General features: G+C 39.5%; 1 protein-coding gene across 3 annotated transcripts in view; it reads left to right on the forward strand.

Moving 5' to 3' along the window:
- GPBP1L1 (GC-rich promoter binding protein 1 like 1) overlaps nt 1-21,413 on the forward strand; it is a 61,143-nt gene that overhangs the window by 33,152 nt on the left and 6,578 nt on the right. For all 3 annotated transcript variants that reach the window (XM_047726012.1, XM_047726013.1, XM_047726011.1), the window contains exons 6-7: nt 12,297-12,369; nt 13,616-13,809. In XM_047726012.1, coding sequence (XP_047581968.1) covers nt 12,297-12,369; nt 13,616-13,809 — 267 coding nt within the window. The remainder of the gene's footprint in view (nt 1-12,296; nt 12,370-13,615; nt 13,810-21,413) is intronic.

Here is a 21,413-nt window from a genome sequence, read left to right on the forward strand (position 1 = left end):
ACAGTAAAACTATGCCATTGTGTATTGAATTATATGACTTTTGGCTTCTCAAAGTAGAGTTTTTAGTGTACCTTAAAGTTTTCTGTATTTTATTATTATTTTTTAAGATTTTATTTATTTATTTGACAGAAAAAGTGAGAGAGGGAACAGAAGCGGGGGACTGGGAGAGGGGGAATCAGGCTTTCCACTGAGCAGGGACCCCGATGTGGGGCCCATTCCCAGGACCCTGAGATCATGACCTAAGCCGAAGGCCGGAGGCTTAACCCACTGAGCTACCCAGGAGCCCCTCTAGTTATTTTTTAAAGTGGCACATTAAATTAGCCAATCACTTCTGGGATGGCCATTTTAATATATTAATGAATCCAACTGAATAACAGTCAAATTTAGGCATCAGCTCCTCTTCTCCAAAGTCTAGTAAATGTTCTGGAATCCTTTAAATGTTTGTTTTTGTTTTTGTTTTTAAAGATTTTATTTATTTATTTGTCAGAGACAGAGAGAGAGAGGGAACACAAGCAGGGGGAGTGGGAGAGGGAGAAGCAGGCTTCCCTCCGAGCAGGGAGCCCGATACAGGGCTCAATCCAAGGAACCTGGGATCATGACCTGAGCCAAAGGCAGACACTCAACTACTGAGCCACCCAGGCTCCTCTAAATGTTATTTTTTAATGTGAATACCTAACCTCCAGGCACCTATCCTTCACAACTTTATTTGTAGAAATGTTCATATTGCCCTAACATAATGAATATTGTCCAGAATGTTCCAAATACCAGTGGTCCAAAACTTACTATGACACTAAATTATAACTCATTATTCAGTAAACTTAGCACATTTAAGGAAGACCAGTGGGAATAGTTAATAAAATCTCTATTGCTCATCATGCTTTGGGAAGTTGGTTAAAATCCTCCCATCAAACCAGCAACAACAAAATGTTTAATTACATTCCTAGGAGTTTCTTTTTGTATTTTATTCCACCTAGTAAATTAACCCACTGTAATGGTAATTTATATATGATACGAATATTTATCTAAAAGTATATATTTTACGTTGTGGCGAGAGCCAGCTGAGCATAAAGTTTATTTGGGTCTATTAGTTTTGGTTTCTTACATTTTGGTGGAAAATGTTTGTTTGCAATGATTGTTGCAAACAAGAAGTAGTGTGGGGTAGGGGCGCCTGGGTGGCTCAGTGGGTTAAGCCGCTGCCTTTGGCTCTGGTCATGATCCCAGGTCCTGGGTTCGGGCCCCACATCGGGCTCTCTGCTCCGCGGGGAGCCTGCTTTCTCCTCTCTCTCTCTGCCTGCCTCTCTGCCTACTTGTGATTTCTCTCTGTCAAATAAATAAATAAAATCTTAAAAAAAAAAAAAGAAGTAGTGTGGGGTAAAGTGAAAGTTGCGCTTTTTTTTTTTTTTTTAAAGAGTCCCTTTTGAATAGGTTCTATACTACTGATTGGCAGAATTTGTTGTGTTTTGTTTTGTTTTTTAAAGGTTTAATTTGTTTATTTGACAGAGATCACAAGTAGGCAGAGAGGCGGGGGTGGGGGGGCAGGCTCCCTGTGGAGCGGAGACCCCGATGTAGGGCTTGATCCCAGGACCCTGAGATCATGACCTGAGCTGAAGGCAGAGGCTTTAACCCACTGAGCCACCCAGGCACCTTTGATTGGCAGAATTTGATAAGAAGGCCCATTATCAATTCTGTGGCATTCCCAGTGGGAAATAAATCGACAACAGAAAAAAAAAAATGTGAAAGTAGCACTATCTATGCCTGCTGAGTGATTTAAGTGGAAGTTTGCTGTCAGTCAAACCTGAGCCAGGTCAGTAAGGGCAAATTAATACGGCATTTATGTTTTAAAATATCTTTTTTTTTTTAAGATTTTATTTATTTATTTGACAGAGATCACAAGTAGGCAGAGAGGCAGACAGAGAGAGAGAGAGGGAAGCCAACTCCCTGCTGAGCAGAGAGCCCCATGTGGGACTTGATCCCAGGACCCTGAGATCATGACCTGAGCCGAAGACAGCTACTTAACCCACTGAGCCACCCAGGCACCTCTTTAAAATATCTTAAGTGTACATAAAGATATGTACATAAAAGGAGGAACGTATATATAAAAGGAGAAACATAAAAATGTACATAAAGGAGAAAAGTGGTCAAGTATGCACATCATCAAATTAAAGCTTCCCTAATCCTACTATCCTCACTACCCTCTCCCCACCCCCCCCGCCCGCCCCAGAGATGATCACCACCTTGACTTCTGTGCTTTATCATGTTTTTTGTAAACTTTCACTACATGTATGTATCCATAAACACTCTACACTAATAGCATTTTCCTTCATTTTGATGTTTATATGGATAATATCGTAGTTCTCTTTTATTTGCTTAAAATTGTTTTGAGATTTATCTGTATTTGATACGTATAACCCTAGACCGGTGGTTCTCAACCAGGAGCAAATTTGCTCCCATTGTCCATCCACACCCCCCCCCCCAAACCAAAGGCACATTTGGAAATATCTAGAGAAATTCTGGTTGTCACAACTGGAGATAGTGCTATGGACATCTAGTATGTAGAGATCAGGGCTGTTGCTAAACATTGTACAATGAATGCACAGGACAGCCCCATAACAAAGAATTGCCTAGCCCCAAATGGCAATATTACCATGATTGAGAAACCTTGCTTTAATTTTTCACTATTACATAATATTCTGTTGTGTGACTATACTGGATTTATTTATCCATTTCCCTATTTGCAAACATTTAGGTTGTAAACAATTGTGGTTTGGAGGACAAATTGAAAGGATTGGAACTGAGGTAACTAGAGAAGGAAGAGTAAAAAATTTCAATTTCGATTTAAAGCAAATTGATGAATAATAAGTAATTTTAAAAGGAAAAACAGGAGCATAATTGGAGGGAGAAGATAAATTCTTTTTATCAAAAAGATGGGTAAGATCTGGAGATGTGCACATGGAAAAAAAGATGATACATGAGGTTGGTGGATGGGTAAGAATGGAGAGTGATATATTCAGAGAGGGGCCTAGAACCTATGGAAATAGCTGTAAGGAGGCTGGGAAGTAAATGGTTGAAGAAGAAAGGGGTATGTTAAGAAAGAGTAGTTAACCAAAGAATAGTAAAATCAAGGTATTTTGGGGACAAATTTTTTATATATATTTTTATATATTCTATATATATTTTATAAATTTTCTATATATTTTTCTATACTGTACAATGTATAATTAGAAAAGTTATTTTTTGTTTTAAAATGGTATTAGTTTGATGTAATAAACAGTCTTACAGTTACCTTGGACAAGTTAAATAACCCTGATTTTCTCAGGTGGCTCAGCCGTTAATTGTCTGCCTTTGGCTCAAGTCATGATCCCAGGGTCCTGGGATCAAGCCCCCACATTGGGCTCCCTGCTCAGCAGGAAGCCTGCTTCTCCCCCTCCTACTCCCCCTGCTTGTGTTCCCTCTCTCTCTCTCTCTCTCTCTTTCTCTCTCGGCCAAATAATAAAATCTTAAAAACTAATTTTCTCTGCATTGTTACATAGATAGTAATGTCTCCCTTGCAACATTAAAAAGTAAAGATCACCGGGGCGCCTGGGTGGCTCAGTGGGTTAAAGCCTCTGCCTTCAGCTTGGGTCATGGTCCCAGGGTCCTGGGATCGAGCCCCGAGTCGGGCTCTCTGCTCGGTGGGGAGCCTGCTTCCCCCCTCTCTCTCTGCCTGCCTCTCTGCCTACTCGTGATCTCTCTCTCTCTCTCTCTCTGTTAAATAAATAAAATCTTTAAAAAAAAAAAAAAAGTAAAGATCACCTATGTTGAAATTAACTGGGAGCATCTAGCTGTCTCAGTTGGTAGAGCATGTGACTCTTGATCTCAGGGTTATGAGTTTGAGCCCCACATTGGGTATAGAGTTTACTTTTCAAAAATTCTGTTGTATTTTTATGTGCCAGCAATAAGCAATTGGGAAATGAAGTTTTATAAAATGCTTTTTGTAAAGCCAAAAAATAAAAACTTTTAAAATTGCTTAGGAATAAAATGTTTAGTAATAAACTTAACGAAAGATGTGAAAGATCTCTATACTAAGCCAGAAAATATTGCCAAGAGAAATTAAAGATCTAAATGAAAGAGATACCGTTGTGAATGGGAGGCTTTGAATTAGAAGACTGAGCGTGGTTAGGACAGCAGTTCTACAGATTCTGCATAACACCAACCAGCGTGTATTCTTACAGAAATGGACTAAGTTATGCTAAAATTTTTATTGATGTATCACTTCTTTTTTTTTTTTTTTTTAAGATTTTTATTTATTTATTTGACAGATAGAGATCACAAGTAGGCAGAAAGGAAGGCAGAGAGAGAGAGAGGAGGGAGCAGGCTCCCTGACGAGCAGAGAGCCCGATTCGGGGCTTGATCCCAGGATCAAGCTCAATCCCTGGGATCATGACCGGAGCCGAAGGCAGAGACTTTAACCCACTGAGCCACCCAGGTATCCCTAAAATTTTTATTGAAATAAAATTTTTTATTGAAAGACCCTAGAATACCCAAAGTGATCTTGAGAAAGAATGGAATTGGAGGACTTACTCTAACTTGAAGACTTAGTACAAAGTTATAATGATCAAGATATTACATTATTATAAGGATAGACTAATAGTGGAGCAGAATAAAGAGCTCAGAAATAAACCTACATTTATATAGTCATTTGATTTTCAACAGATACTAAAATAGACCAATAGAGAAAGAAATGTGTTTAACAAATGGTACTAGAATAACTGTGTGTGTATATAGAGAGAGGATAGATAGATAGATAGATAGATATCCCCTACCTCATAGCATACCAAAAAAAAAAAAAAAAAAGAATTCGAGAGGAATTATAGACCCAAATGTAAGGTCTAAAACTATAAAGCTTCTAGAAGGGGAATTTCTTTATGCCTTAGAGGGTAGGAGATTTCTTTGGACAAAGAGAGCAATAACCTTACAGGAAAACATTGATAAATTGGATTTCATCAAAATTTAGAACATCTGCTTATCTCACAGACTCAAAGAAAATACAGAAAATAATTATAAAGCATATCTGTGAAAAGGGACTTGTATCCGTAATATAAATAACTCTTATAACTCAATAATAAAAAGACAACTCAATATAGATTTTTCTTTCTCTCTTCGAGAGAGTGAGCAAGTGGGGGCCTGCAGAGGGAGAGTGAGAGAGAATCTTGGGCAGACTTCAGACCAGTGATGAGCTGATGCAACTCAGGGCTCGATCTCACAACCCTGAGATCAGGACCTCAGCTGAAATCAAGAGTCAGACACTTAACCAACTGCGCCACCCAGGCACTCATCTTTCTTTTTTTCTTTTCTTTTTTTTTTTTTTTTCAAGTTTATTTATTTAGGGGTGCCTGGGTGGCCCAGTCGCTTGAGCATGGGACTCTTGGTTACAGCTTGGGTTGTGACCTTAGGGTTTTGAGATTGAGCCCTGCATTGGGCTCTTTGCTGAGTGAGGAGTCTGCTTTGAACTGTCTCTCCCTCTCCCTCTGGGCTCTACCTCTCTAACCCCATCGTAGGTCTCCTGCACACGAGCTTTTCTCTTTAAAAAAAAAAATCTTAATTTCTACACCCGATGTGGGGCTCAAACAACCCCTCAGATCAAGTTGCATGCATGCTCTTCCAGCTGAGCCAACCAGGTACCCCGACAACTCAATATTTTTAAAAAATGAGCAAGATTTGAACAGATTCTTCACAATGGAAGATACACAAATGGCCAGTAGTCACATGAACAAAATGATGAGTGTCATTAGTCACAAGGGAAATGTGGAAATTCAGATTATGAGATACCGTTACCCATTCACCACAATGGCTAAAATGTATAAGTCTGAAAACATTAAATTTGGTGACATTTTCAAGCGTTTGGAACTCTCATACATGGTAGGAGCATGAAGTAGAAACCATTTTAGGAAAGGGTGTGGCAGATTTTTGTAAAACTAAACATAAGCCCTATCCTGTGACCCAGCACTTCTAGGTATTTACTCAAGAGAAACAAAGGTATATGGGCATTTATTATAATTTTATTCATAAAAGCCCCAAACTGAAAACATTTTAAATGTTTTTGACACAAAAATAGAAAACTTGTGGGGCGCCTGGGTGGCTTAGTGGGTTAAGCCTCTGCCTTCAGCTCAGGTCATAATCCCAGGGTCTTGGGATCAAGCCTTGCTTCAGGCTCTCTGCTCAGCGGGGAGCCTGCTTCCCCCCTCTCTCTCTGCCTGCTTGTGATCTCTCTCTCTCTCTGTCAAATATATAAATAAAATCTTAAAAAAAAAAATAGAAAACTTGTGGTATAATCATGAAATGGACTACATGTATTCATTAATAAGGAGTGACTAATAAAACAACATAATGAATTGCAGAATGGTACATACTGCCTGATTTTGTTTATGTGCTGTCCTAGAATAAGCAAATAATCTATGGTGGAAAAGAAAGTCACAGCAGTGGTTGCCTGTGTGGAGTAGGAATTGTCTGGGAAAGGGCATGAGGGAACTTCACTGTTGCAGTAGGTAATTTTGTTTTTAGAGAGGTTGAGGAGTTATAAACATTTTTCAAAACTCATGGAATTGTTTACTTAGTATATGTGTGTACCATTGTATGTAAATTTTATTTAAAAACAGATTATCATCACCAAGCATGGTAGAAATAGATAAAATAAACCTCCTGATGTGATGCACTGAGGATGCAACCTCACCTCTTTAGATCCTTCCAGGAATCCATAGCCTGAATCTAACCATGAGAAAATATCACACACACTCAAGTTGGAGTTCTACTATAAAGAATTACAAAAGATTCTTCAAAAGAACTAGCCTCTACTTTTTGAAAATATTGTCATGGGGGTGCCTGGATGGCAAAGATGGTTAAGCGTCTGCCTTTGATTCAGGTCATGATCTCCAGGTCCTGGAATTGAGCACTGCATTGGGCTCCGAGCTTGGTAGAAAGTCTGCTTCTGCCTCTCCTTCTGCTTGTGCTCTCTCTCAAATAAATAAAATCTTTTAAAAAATAAAAATAAAAATTTTATCATGAAAGAAAAAATTCCAGATTAAAGAAAACTAAAGAGATAAGACAACTGAAGAAATCCTGTGAGGAGGACCTTGCAGGCTCAGTTGGTGGGACTCTTGACCTCAAGATCATGAGTTCAAGCCCCGTGTTGGGCATGGAACCTACTCCAAAAAAAAAAAAAAAAAAAAAGCAGCATACGATCCTTTGGACACTGGATGAAGGGAAAACAGTGTACATTTTAAAAATTCTGTTTTGCTATAAAACTAACCAGTGTTACAGTTTGAATAAGTGTGACAGATTAGATAGTATTTGTTGATCTTAGTTGCCCAATTTTTACAATTACACTGTGATTGTGTTAATGTGTTTTTAAAGAAATACATATTTAAGGATGAATGGTTTAGGTTGCAAATGGTTCCAGAAAAAATATATTTAGAGCGAATGTTGGAATAAGTGGTGTAAAATGTTGACATGAGAATCTAGACATCTGTGCAGGATGTACAAAAGTGGGGGTTTTTTTGTTTTTATTTTTGTTTTTTTAAGATTTTATTTATTTATTTGACAGAACATGAGAGGGCACAAGCAGGGGGAGGGACAGAAGGAGAGGGAGAAGCAGGCTCCCCTCTAAGCAGGGTGCCAGATGCAGGACTTGATCCCAGGACCCTGGGATCATGACTTGAGCCAAAGGTAAGATGTTTAACTCACTGAGCCACCCAGGCACCCCAGAGTGAAATTATTTCTGGGGCACCTGGGTGGCTCAGAAGGGTCTGGCGGGATCAGTGAAGAGAGAAACCACACAGTAATTTGAACAGGGAAAGTACAGGATTGGGGTAATGAGCGGTTGGCTAGTAATAAAGAGAACACTAAAGAATATGAAGTAGCCAATATAAGGGACAGCTAATAACCCTGGGGCTAAGCTAGAGTGCCCAATGGAGAGTCTCCCTCTTCCCCCATCACCACCAGACCTTGTTAAAAAGGGATTAGTTGGTGCTTACTGAGTTGAACAGTTGCTCGGGTGCTTTCAGGGAACATGCTGAAATCTGCCCTCTTGAGTACCCGGTAGAGCTGTTCAGATATCACTCTGCTACAGAACCACTCAAGTCAGAGCTCACGTGGACTTTAGAACCTTGCTTAGCAGGAGCTGGATGCCGCAGGAGCCTGCTGAGGAAGCGCACTGGAACAAGAAGCAGAAATCTTTTTCTTGCTCTCTACTGACAAAAAAGTTAACTTTCCACCTGGCAAGGGAAAAAATGTTAAGTGCCCAGACACGTTTATACTGAGCAGGAAAAAAGGATGACTTTGGAACTAAGAAGCAATAAGTTGGTAAATGGCACTGAGTACTATCATTGTTTATATTAACCAGCCAGTGTATTCCCCTTCTAGAATGTAGCCCCTCGCTGAACACAAAACAGTTGGAAATAGGATCCAGATTGAGCTGTGGAGGTGGAAACAGTAGAGACAAAGGAAAGTGAAGGTTGAGATAAAAGGGAGGAAGGAATGTAGCCAGGGCATGAAAGAAACTAAGCCACCATATTTTTTAACACTTTATGAAAACAACACAACAGAGAGCTCTAAAGCTTGATGTCAGAAAAGCTGTCTTGACTCACATTTACAAAAACTAATCATATGTAAATGAACATAAAGGATCAAGAGAATAAGGAGCAGAGTAACATCCCTACAGTGCAGAGTACACCTGTACAGCATGTCCACAAAACAGATAAGAACCTTTTAAAATTTACTCTTACTACAGTGTTACTATACTGTTTTAAAATTTAAATGATACTAAGAAAATGGCATAAGAACAACCTAAACCAGAAAAAAGTGCTAGAAATCAGGAAAGAAGTAATGAAAAATTTGATGGAGTGCCTGGGTGGCTCAGTTGGTTAAGCATCTGCCTTCAGCTCAGGTTATGATCCTGGAGTCCCACATTGGGCTCCCTGCTCTGCGGGGAGTCTGCTTCTCCCTCCGACCTTTACTTTCTCAAATAAATAATAATAAGTAAAATCTTTCTTTAAAAAAGTAATGAAAATTTTGAGGAAAAGGGAGACTAAACAAGGAACACAAGAGAATAATCAGTGTTTTTCAAGAATTACAAGAGGAAAATAAGAATTACAAGAGGACAAAGTTTTTTAAAGATTTTATTTATTAGGGAGAGAATAAGGGGGATTTGGGGAGAATGGAGGGAGAGGGACAACAGACTCTGCTGAGCGCAGAGCCCAGTATGGGGCTCAGTCCCATGACCCTGAGGTATGACCTAAGCCAAAATCAAGAGTCGGGCATTTGACCAATTGAGCTACCCCGCCACCCCAGAAGAGGAAATTTTTTAGTGAGGGAGGCACAGCCAGTTAAGTGATCGACTTTGTTTCAGCTCAGTTCATGGTCTCAGAGTCCTGGGATTAAGCCCCAAGTGAGGCTCTACACTCAGCAGGGAATCTGTTTGGGATTCTGTCTCCCTCCCCTCCTACCCTTCTCCACCCTGTGCATGTGTGTGTTCTCTTTCTTTCTTTCTCAAATAATTTTTTTTTTTTTTTTTAATTAGAATTGAGGGGCTCATGGAGGGCTCATGACTCGGTCTCAGGGTCGTGAGTTCAAGCCCCACATTAAGGGTAGAGTTTACTTAATTTTTTAATGCTTCATTATTTTTAAAAATAGTAAAAGAATGAGAAATGATACGGATTTGGTAAGAAATCATTTATATATGTGTATGTATATATACACACGTGTGTGTGTGTATGTGTGTGTGTATAAAGATCCTGTACACACACATACCCAGAAAAAAAAAAAGAACTGCTTGAAGGCTAAAAATTATAATTCAAGAATAATTTTTTGAAATACAGTAAAATTTGAGCTGTGAATTGAAAGGACAGCCAGAACAGCCAGCACCTAAGTAGGCTTATAAAATGCTAGATTCAAGTGAAAAAGAAAAATACCCCTTGAACATCAAGTCCCAGTGACTTAGAAAGAAAAATCAGACTTTGACAAAGTTTTATAATAGAAGTCAGTGGGGAGCCTGGGTGGCTCAGTGGGTTAAGTCTCTGCTTTCTCCTCAGGTCATGGTCTCAGGGTCCTGGGATCAAACCCTGCATCGGGCTCTCTGCTCAGCCGGGAGCCTGCTTCCCCCTCTCTCTCTCTGCCTGCCTCTCTACCTACTTGTCATCTCTCTCTGTCAAATAAATAAATAAAATCTTTAAAAAAAAAAAAAATGGAATAACAATTACCAGAGTCAAAATGTTAGCCAATAGTTTTATACTTTACCACCCTGCCTTGCCAAAATAAACGTGTATAGAGGGGTTCTGTAGTCTCTCCAACCAGCTTCCAATTTATAGGAAATCTAGAGGTATAACATTTATTTAAGTAACCTGTAGGTTAAGAGAAGTGAGAGATGTTTTTTTGGAAACCAAACTATCATTTTGAGGGACATACACTTGGGTGGTAAAAGCAAAGAGGTGATCACCATAAGTTAGGATAATGGTTATTTTTAGAGGGGGAGAGGTTTGTTGTTTGAGTTTTTGTGGGTTTTTTTTTGTTGTTGTTGTTGTTGTTGTTGTTGTTAGTTTTTTTTGAATGAAGGTTATAAAATGTTTCTGGTTTGGCTGGTAATGTTCTGTTGATTAAACAGTGAGTTCAGTGGTGATTACAAGAACTTTATGCCCATTTGTTTTATGCAGTTTTTTGTATCTGTATATTTTACTATTTTTAAAAATCAGTGGAAAGAAATAAAAGATACATATAAACAGGGGCAGTATCTCTGAAAACCCTGAGTAGAATGTGACTAAGAACACAAACCTATTAAAATGGGAAAATACAGCTTTTATCCATGGTGAGTCCCTCTACCTGTACTTTTCCATCCAGAGGAGTGTAATTATCTGTCCTTCATATTTTGTCATTAATTTTTTCCATTTATATGGTGAGTTGGTTCTTCAGTATGTTTCTGTGCTTGTTCTATGCTTGTGGTTCTCGCCTTGATGGATTGAAAATACATACCTGCTGGGGCCCCATCCCTAGATATGTTGATTCAGAAGCTCAGTGGAATCTGGGCATCTTTCTGTTATTTAATGTTCTTTGGGTAATTTTGCCAAAAAGCCATTTTCCTACTCTATTAACATATTGTAAAGTTTAGGCTTGGATACCAGTGTCCTACTCATACCTCCTGTACGTTAGTTGTTAGTTAGTTGTTAAATGTTACTGCTCTTAACACTTTTCCATCCTTCCCCTCATCTCTTTCTCTGTTACCTTCATTATTCTCCTGAACTGTGGAATTGGTCTCCTCTAATGGTCTCGTAGTTGATGCTTAAGCCTCCAAATACATCCTTCAAGCTGCTACCAGACTGTTGTAAACTTAATGATTATGGGTATGTTTACTGCATGAGAGATGGATCTTCAGTACCTACAGAATAAAATTAAGTCTCCCTAAAAAATCTGGCTACTTTGCCTACTTTGCCAGATACCTCTTTCACCACAGAAAGTTCCCCTCCTTCCCTAGTGCTAATCATTCTAAACTATTTGCAGATCTCTGAATATTCTGTTATTTTTCGTGCTTTCCTGTCTGGGTGTTCATTGAGCATCCTATTCCTGGAATCACCCATTTTCCAGCTTTGGAATTCATCTTTAAGGATTCTTCTTAGTTCATTGAACCTCTGATGAAACCTTTTCTGGTAGCACTTCTCTTTCAAGTGGAACTGACTGTTCCTTCTTCCCTAATATAAATTTTTATCATAGACCTGGTAACCTTTTATTGTGCTTATTTGTCTACAAGTATATGTCTTTATAGTGGGACTGTGACCCTTGTGGGCATGGAGGGGGCTCATCTTCATTTTCTTAATTGCCTTTATATTCCTAGCAAAATCCCTGGCACATGGTCTGCCTCTGCCCTAAAGCAGTCTTAGGAAAGCTGCGCATACTATACATTTCACTGACCAGATTGTCCTAAAGCTGAGAAAAGTGATCTATGTTCTTGTCCATTCAGTTTTCTGTGCCTCCTTATATGCCGTGCATACCCTATTGGAAGATAAAAACTTGCACATTTAGTCTGTTTAGTTAAAAAATACTTTTTTAGTCCTCTTATGTTAAAGGAAATGAAACCCAAGATAGCCTAAGACTAATGTAAGATCTATGGATTTAGCATTTCAGTATCTTCTGCTTACTTGTCGATTCTGAATACAGCGTTAAGTAAGTGCTGCTGATACATAATTATCGGATAGGTTCCATGGTGATGGCTACTTTGTGAAAAGTGCCAAAATATTAGCTTTCTTTATCAACCATTAATATCCCTTTTTTCCTAGCCTTCTTTGAATCCAGAAGCTGGCAAACAGAATCAGCCATGCAGACCTATTGGGACCCCTTCTGGAGTGTGGGGTAGGTAGATTTTGCCATTTTAAAGGCGCAACTTTACATTTTTCTTAGCATGGAGAGGAGCAAAAATTCTTTATCTCTTTTTTGTTTGTTTCTTTCTCTTTTTTTCTCATCTCATCCATTTGCACATGGTAACTAACACTTATCTCTTACTGTGCCCACCCAAAATAGCATTGAAATGTAATGGTCTTGGAGTCATGATACAGATAATTGAGAGCCTGTAAAGCCCTAAATTTGAAAACAGATTTTAAGCAGAGGGAGAATTATCTAAAGCTTATGAGAAGTAATGTTTAATTAACATCGCTAATTCATTTATAACAACTAAAGTGAATTTTTTGTGTTATAATTGTTTCCTAAATATTTGGCAGGCAAATATAGTGGTATTTTCTAAGCATTCTTTCATATTAGTAGATAGTCTTCTAAAGTGTTGTCTGAAAAGGCTATATAATACCACATTCTATGGACGGTTTTGTTCAATTAGGTTCCAGTTGTTGAGGGTTTTTTTTGTTTTAAGGGGATTGAGGGGTAGGTTTGGCAGTTAATCCATGTGGCTTGTTGTAGAAAGCAAGGTGAAAACAAATACATACGATTATGTGTAAATGTTGAGGATAACTAGGCTTATAAAAAATGAAGAGACAAATCAGTGTATTTCATACCAAACCTGATCTGTAGTTTTGGAATTGTTGGCATTTACAAATGAGACTCTCCTCATCCCTACCTTAGACCTATTTAGACCTGTTTAGTAGTTAGGCATCTTATTGGGATGGCTTTAGTATATCTGAATACTGGTTTTGGATCTTGAATTATAGGATTAAAGGCGCTTATTGTGCCGTTTCCCCTTTGTTAATAGTGTAAAGGTTTGCTCCACTTTGCCTCATCAGAAGGTCCCAGGGTAGCCGCCTTTCCCCCGATTTCAGCATTTCTCTCCATTCCCATGCTGACAGGAACTGCCACACTTGGATATATTCTTGTTTGGTGTATGCCTGAGTGATCACACAAGACAAGTTATGCCCCTGAAGGCCTACTAACACCTTTGGTTGTTACGGTTGATTTATGAATTTAGCTTCATATGCTGCCTTTTTCCTATAATCCCCAAGTAGTGTCATTTTTGAGAATATCTGTTAAGTGCAAACCAGGAAATGTTTGTCCCTCAGTTTCAGCAGTTCTTTGTTGAAAGTGAGGACTTCATATATACTGTGCTTAACCATTATTTGACATTCTTTTGTCTCTTCACTATTGTATTTCACAGAAAACCCACCTAGTGCCAAGCAACCCTCCAAAATGCTAGTCATCAAAAAAGTTTCCAAAGAAGATCCTTCTGCTGCCTTCTCTGCTGCATTCACCTCACCAGGATCTCACCATGCAAATGGGAACAAATCATCAACCATGGTTCCAAGTGTCTATAAGAACCTGGTTCCTAAGCCTGCACCACCTCCTTCAAAGGTATGATTTGGAATCAGTGTAAGAACCCTATATAGCAGAGGTTTGGGAATAAATCAGGGAAAAAATTAGTAAATTTATTTTTTCCCATTGAATCATTCATCAGATACTCATTCAGTACCTAATAAATGTATAGTATTTTACTCTGTCTCCAAACTCTCTACTACTTCTAACTGGATTTTTTTTTTTTTAATTTTATTTATTTATTTGACATTTGACAGAGATCACAAGTAGGCAGAGAGACAAGCAAAGAGAGAGGAGGAAGCAGGCTCCCCGCTGAGCAGACAGCCCGATGCGGGGCTCAATCCCAGGACTCCGGGATAACGACCTGAGCTGAAGGCAGAGGCTTTAACCCACTGAGCCACCCAGGCGCCCCCTAACTGGATTTTTAGTAGGCTTCTCATACTGTTCGCTTCATCTCATAAACTTTCTTCTGATTTGCTGTTCAATAGCATCAATATCCATCTGATCACTTGGCTGATTATCAGATTGGCTTCTTCTTTCCTACTACTCTTCATCACTCATTCTCGTGTACCAAGCAATTAAAATTCCCTGTCACTTATTCCCTCTCTGATGTCCTATGCCCTTGCCACCTCCCATGTACTATTGTAGTGCACACTTCTGTTTTCTCATCTCTCTATATTCATCTTGCACAAAACTGTCAGAATGATCATCCTAAAACAGTTTGAGTATATGACATCCTTTCCTCAGTCACTTCGACAGTCCCAAACCATCTATAGCAGGGTTTGGTAAACTTCTATAAAGAGTCAGATAATAAATAATTTAGACTTTGTTGGTCACCTGTGACATGCAGTCTTTGTTACATTTACCTTTCTTTTCTTTTCCTTCTTTCTTTCTGTTTCTTGTTTGTTTTACAATGCCTAAAAAGTGTAAACATTATATTAATAGCTCATGGGCCATAAAGAAACAGGCCTCTGGCCCATGGGTGTTCCTTACCAACCCCAGTCTTATAATACAGTGTCCGAACTCCTTAGCAGTGGCATGTATAATTCTTTATAGCCTAAGCCTAATCCATCTTTTATATTTCACTACCTCTTCTTTCTCTTACCTGGAAAATTATTCATCCTTAAATTCATGTCATCTGCTGTGGCAATCTTTTTTTTTTTTTTTTTAAGATTTTATTTATTTATTTGACAGAGAGAGAGATCACAAACAGGCAGAAAGAGAGAGGGGGAAGCAGGCTCCATGCCAAGCAGAGAGTCCAATGCAGGGCTTTGATCCCAGGACCCCGAGACCATGATCTGAGCCGAAGGCAGAGGCCCAACCCTCTGGGCCACCCAAGTGCCCCTTTTCTATCACACATATCTAAAGATCTCATTAATCTTTATATCTCTGATTGAATAGCACTCTGTCTTTTATCACAATATCTATAACACTTAATTACATCACTTTATTTTCTCACAAAAGCACATAATAATTGCTTTAATGAATTCTAGCCTGACTTCATTATTGAGAGGGAAACCAGTGAGCATTTGTTCATTTTCCTTTATGTGTAAGCACTGTGTTTGATGGTTCTGAGCAATACAGAGAAGTACAACACTGGTCGTGACTATCCATGAGCTGAAAGTCTAATTGGGATAATAAGATAAAACAATATGAACGGTCATGTGATATGTATGAAATAAAATAGTAACAGATGCTGATAACAAATTTTAAACAGACTTGGAATAACTAAATGAATTAAATACTAGTGTTAAATTCAGAGGAGCAAAGTCAGTTCAGATTATGACCATCAAGGAAAATTTTGCTCAAAACTTGTAATTTGAATTAATCTTTGAAGGATGGGCCAGATTTGGATAGGCAGAAAAAGGTCTAGAGGGTTTTGCACATCATAAGAGAAGTAGTGGTTAAATACAAGTTCTGAAACCAGAAGACATTACAGTAGTTGAGGGATAGCAAATGATTATAAATACTCCTGGGAGCACTAGGAAAATAACCAGACTAGGGTTCCTTATCCTAGTAGTAATGAATGAAGCTTTCAGGGTAGGTAACATCTCTAAGGAAAAAGAGTAGAAGAGCAAAGAATGGGAAAATAAAACTTAGAGGAATATTTAATAATTTATAAATATTAGAAAAATAACAATATGGTCAATAAGACTAAGAAACTATAATTCAGACATAATTCAGACAAAAAATAATATACTGTCACAAAAATCTGGTTAGATGACTTTAAGTTAGAAACTGGGGTTGTCAACATTTGACAGTTGCTGCTGACAAGTTGAGGAAAATAAAGAAAAAGGGGTTTTGACCTTAGCAATTGGAAAGGTTTAGGTCACCTTTGAGTTGAGGTTTAGGAGAGTAGTGTAAGATTTCAGGGCCTCTGGAATTAATGTGGGTAGAAGTAGAGGTAGTGGCAACTTTGAGACTTGATAGTAAAAGGAAATAGAATATAGGTGGTGGTAAAGTTAAGTGAAAGGATGAAGAAAATCTGTAGGAAAAAGCCCTTGGAATATACTTGAAAGAGGTCATTAAAGAATCATGGTCTAGGGGTACCTGGATGGCTCGGTCATTAGGCGTCTGCCTTCAGCTCAGGTCATTATCCCTGAGTCCTGGGATCGAGCCCCACATGGGTCTCCCTGCTCAGCAGGAAGCCTGCTTCTCCCTCACCCACTTGCCCTGCTTGTGTTCCTGCTCTCACTCTCTGTCAAATAAATAAAATTTTTATTTAAAAAAAAGAATCGGGGGGGCGCCTGGGTGGCTCAGTGGGTTAAGCCACTGCCTTCGGCTCAGGTCATGATCCAGGGGTCCTGGGATCGAGCCCCGCATCGGGCTCTCTGCTCAGCAGGGAGCCTGCTTCCCTTCCTCTCTCTCTGCCTGCCTCTCTGCCTACTTGTGATCTCTCTGTCAAATAAATAAATAAAAAATCTTTAAAAAAAAAAAAAAAAAAAAAAAAGAATCGGGCACCTGGGTGGCTCAGTGGGTTAAAGCCTCTGCCTTTGGCTCAGGTCATCATCTCAGGGTCCTGGGATCAAGTCCCGCATTGGACTCTGCTTGGGGGGGAGTCTGTTTCCCCTTCTCTTTCTGCCTGCCTCTCTGCCTGTCTGTCAAGTAAATAAATAAAAAATCTTTAAAAAAAAAAAATTAAGAATCATGGTCTAGGAAGAAATGAGTAGAAATAAAACTGATTGGCAAGTGGAATTCTCTTTGAAAGGGTTGAAGATACTCGTTTGTCTGATGTAGAAGGGAAAGAATGTGAGTTTAAGTTCGGAGAGCAACTACTACGTAGGAAACAGTATAGCGTGGAAATTAACATCAGGGCTTTGGAGTAGATAGAGGTCACTTTGCACCTTCTTTGTGATATGACCATGGGCAAGTTTCTTAAGTTTTCAGTCTCAGTTTTATCATCTATAAAATGGGGTAGTAGTACCTATCTTTTAAGGTTTCTGTGAGATGTAAATGAGGTTTTGTTAGGTATTTAAAACTGTCATATAGTAAGTGCTAACAAATTATAGCTATTATTATCAACACACTTTGTTCCATTCCTTAAGAGGTTTTATAAGTGTTACTTCATTTGAAATGTCTGCAAGCCTTCTATTAAAATATATAGAGAGAGTACAAAAATGAGTTAAAACAGTATCATATCCTCTAACACTTAAGAAAGCTTTTGAGTGTGAAAAAATGGCAAGGACAAAAGTCAGGACACAGAGCTTCAGATTAGTTTAGCTCTGTTGTATAGGACTATCATAAGTCAAGGATAGAATGAAAATCAGAAAACAAAGCTAAAGGCTATTAATGTCCTTGCAGAAGGTCATGAAGCCTGAACAGGGGTGATGAAAGTGGGCAGAGTTGGGAGGTGGCACATAGTGGGAAGGAAATAGGACACTGTCCATTCTTCTCTGGAAAACCAGGATAACTACGGAGCCATTCATTGGAGTTAAGAGAGAGATCAGTTTTCAGGAAAAGTTGATGAGAGGTTCTGGGTGTGTGAAATGTGAGGTATTAGAGGAGGGAAGAGGTGAGATGACTGGGAAGCTGATGTGGATTTACCCAGTCATTTTCTCTAGGCATTCAGTGGTTACTACACATTGAGGATCTGTGTACTAAAAACTGTGTCACTAGAGGCATAAAATAATCTTAAAGAATTTGTTATCTAGTAAAGAGACAGATATAAAAAATAAATGTTCTGGGGCGCCTGGGTGGCTCAGTGGTTTAAGCCTCTGCCTTCGGCTCAGGTCATGATCCCGGGGTCCTGGGATCGAGCCCCGCATCGGGCTCTCTGCTCAGCAGGGAGCCTGCTTCCCTTCCTCTCTCTCTGCCTGCTCTCTGCCTACTTGTGTTCTCTCTCTGTCAAATAAATAATAAAAATCTTTTTAAAAAAATAAATAAATAAAAAATAAATGTTCTCTGCCTAGAGAGGGTCTTCAGACTCTTCATAGATAAGGTCATATTTGAACTGGGTTTTGAAGTGGAAAAGGAAAGAATGGCCATTTGTTTGTATCTTTCTATGTTCCAAGACCTTTGTTAGGCCTTTTACATGTATTCTATAACATTTACTCCTCTAATCCTAGGATGCAGAAAATTACGTAATATAAGTTTCCATAGCTAGCGAAGTGATGGAGTCAGGACTCTTTTTTTTTTTTTTTTTTTTTTAAAGATTTATTTATCAGAGAGAGAGAGAGGGAGAGCGAGCACAGGCAAACAGAATGGCAGGCAGAGGCAGAGGGAGAAGCAGGCTCCCCGCAGAACAAGGAGCCCGATGCGGGACTAGATCCCAGGACGCTGGATCATGACCTGAGCTGAAGGCAGCTGCTTAACCAACTGAGCCACCCAGGCGTCCCTGGAGTCAGGACTCTTAAACCAGGCTTGTCTGACTTCAGTCCAGGGCTCTTTCGGGTGCTTCAAATTGCCTCCCATCCTGAAGGACTAAAAAAGGAGGGAGGAAGTTGAGAATTCAGGTTTTAGAGTCAGACTTCATGCCACTCTTTAAGGCTGTGATTTTCAGCAAGTTACTTGATTTTGCTAAACTTGTTTCCTTAAAAATAAACTGGAGCTAATTATATCTGTCACTTAATTGTGGTAAAAAAATAAAAGTTTTAAAAGCGCTTAGAATATAATATTGGCACATCCTAAGTAGTCAGTAAATAGTTTAAAAACAATAGGAGGGGCAACTCAGTTAGATGAGCATCTGCCTTTGGCTCCAGTCGTGGTCTCGGTCCTGGGATCGATTGCCGTGTCAGGCTCCCTGCTCTGTGGGGAATCTGTTTCTCTCTCTCCCTCTGCCCTTTCTCCACATATGTTCTCCCTCCCTCTCTCTCAAATAAGTGAATTTTAAAATCTTAAAATAAATAAATAAATAATAAAAACAGTAAGAGTACAGGGTGCCTGACTGGCTCAGTCCACGGTGCATGTGACTCTTGATTTTGGGGTCGTGAGTTTGAGCCACATGGCATAGGGATTACTTAAAAAAAAAAAGTAGGAGTTTGTTAGGGAGCAAGTAGATGGGGCTTTCCAGCAGAGGAACCCTTGTTACCTAAAAAAGAAAGAAAGGTAAAATGTGCCATGTTTGGGAAAAGACAAATGCTTAAATATGGCTGGTAGTTGGGAATTGGTTGCAGGGGCGGGGGGGCGGGGAGTATTAGTTAAGACAGTCCAGTCATGGAGGTTTTTCTTTTTTTCTTTCAAGATTTTATTTATTAATTTGAGAGAGAGCAGTGAGAGTGAGAGAGCACAAGCAGTGGGGGATGGGAGGAGTGGTCCTCCCCCACACTGGCCTTAGCCCTCTCACCATCTATAGAAAATGATGAAAGAAACCACTTACTATGATGTTTTGGAGGTCAAACCCAGTGCCACCCAGGACAAATTGAAAAAGCCTTATAGGAAACTGGCCTTGAAGTACCACCCTGATAACAATCCAAATGAAGGAGAGATGTTTAAAGAGATGTCTCAAGCTTACAAAGTAGTCTGATGCAAAGAAAAGGGAATTCTATGACAAAGGAGGTGAACAGGCAGTTAAAGAAGGTGGAGCTGGTGGTGGTTTGGGGTCCCCCATAGACCTCTTTGATGTTTTTTGAAGGAAGAGGAAGGATGCCGAGAGAAAGGAAAGGTAAAAATATGCATCAGCTCTCAGTAACCGTAGAAGATATATATTATATAACAGTGCAACAAGAGAGCTAGCTCTGCAAAAGACGTGATTTGCGATGAATGTGAAGGCTGAGGTGGTAAGAAAGGAGCAGTTGAATGTCCCAATTGCCAAGGTACTGGAATGCAAATTAGAATTCATCAGATAGGACCTGGAATGGTTCACCAAATTCAGTGTGTGTGCGTGGAGTGCCAGGGTCATGGGGAATGTATCAGTCCTAAAGATAGATCTAAAAGCTGCAATGGAAGGAAGATAGTTTGAGAGAAGATTCTAGAAGATAATATTACAAAGGCATGAAAGATGGCCAGAAGATACATTCCATGGTGAAGGAGACCAAGAACCAGGACTGGAACCAGGAGATAATACCCTTGTTTTAGATCAGAAGGACCATGCTATTTTTACTTGGTGAGGAGAGGACCTTTTCATGTGTGGACATACAGCTGGTTGAAGCACTGTGTGGCTTTCAAAAGCCAGTATCTACTCTTGACAACCAAACCATTGTCATCACCTCTTATTCAGGTCAAATTGTGAAGCATGGAGATATCACGTGTGTGCTAAACGAAGGCCTGCCAATTTATCATAGACCATATGAGAAGGGTCACCTAATCATCGAATTTAAAGGGAACGTCCCTGAGAATGGGTAATAGCAATCTCTCATTCTCCAGAAACAGGTGTTTTTTGTTTTTTGTTTTTTGTTTTTTAATAGCTGGCCTTGGAATATAATACAACAAGATATTTGGTTATTTATTGAAAGAGCTATTTTATTAAAATAGGGATAGAGATGACTGGGCGCCTGGGTGGCTCAGTGGGTTAAAGCCTCTGCCTTTAGCTCAGGTCATGATCCTAGGGTCCTGGGATCGAGCCCCACATCGGGCTCTCTGCTCAGCAGGGAGCCTGCTTCCTCCTCTCTCTCCGCCTGCTACTCTGCCTACTTGTGATCTCTGTCAAATAAATAAATAAAATCTTAAAAAAAAAAAGTTGGCCTAATAATTATACCTGATTGGGTTAAGAATGAAAACGGTATGACAATCACCTGGTAAACCCCAATTATATTAATTCCCTTCCTGAAGCTTATAGTATCCTCTTCAGTACACCAAAGAAGGGGCAACTGGATGGCTCAGTGGGTTAAAGCCTCTGCCTACGGCTCAGGTCATGATCCCAGGATCCAGCTCCGCATCAGGCTCTCTGCTCAGCGGGGAGCCTGCTTCCCCCTCTGCCTCTCTGCCTGCTTGTGATCTCTGCCTGTCAAATAAATAAATAAAATCTTAAAAAAAAAAATACAACAAAGAAATTCTTTTCACTCAGATCCTTCTGTTGTCTTGGCAGTTTCTCAGTTTTAGTTGTTTCATTCTGGAAAAATGGACATTTTTCACTTGCTTCAGCTTCACTCACTGATGTGCTTTATCTTTCCTGTTCTCAGATAATGTGATTGACTCAGAGAGTGGGGCATGCCTGGGTAGCACAGTCGATTAACCATCCAGCTCTTGGTTTCGGCTCAGGTTGTGAT

The sequence above is a fragment of the Lutra lutra genome, chromosome 4, assembly GCF_902655055.1.
Source record: "Lutra lutra chromosome 4, mLutLut1.2, whole genome shotgun sequence".
In the NCBI taxonomy this organism is placed as follows: Eukaryota; Metazoa; Chordata; class Mammalia; order Carnivora; family Mustelidae; genus Lutra; species Lutra lutra.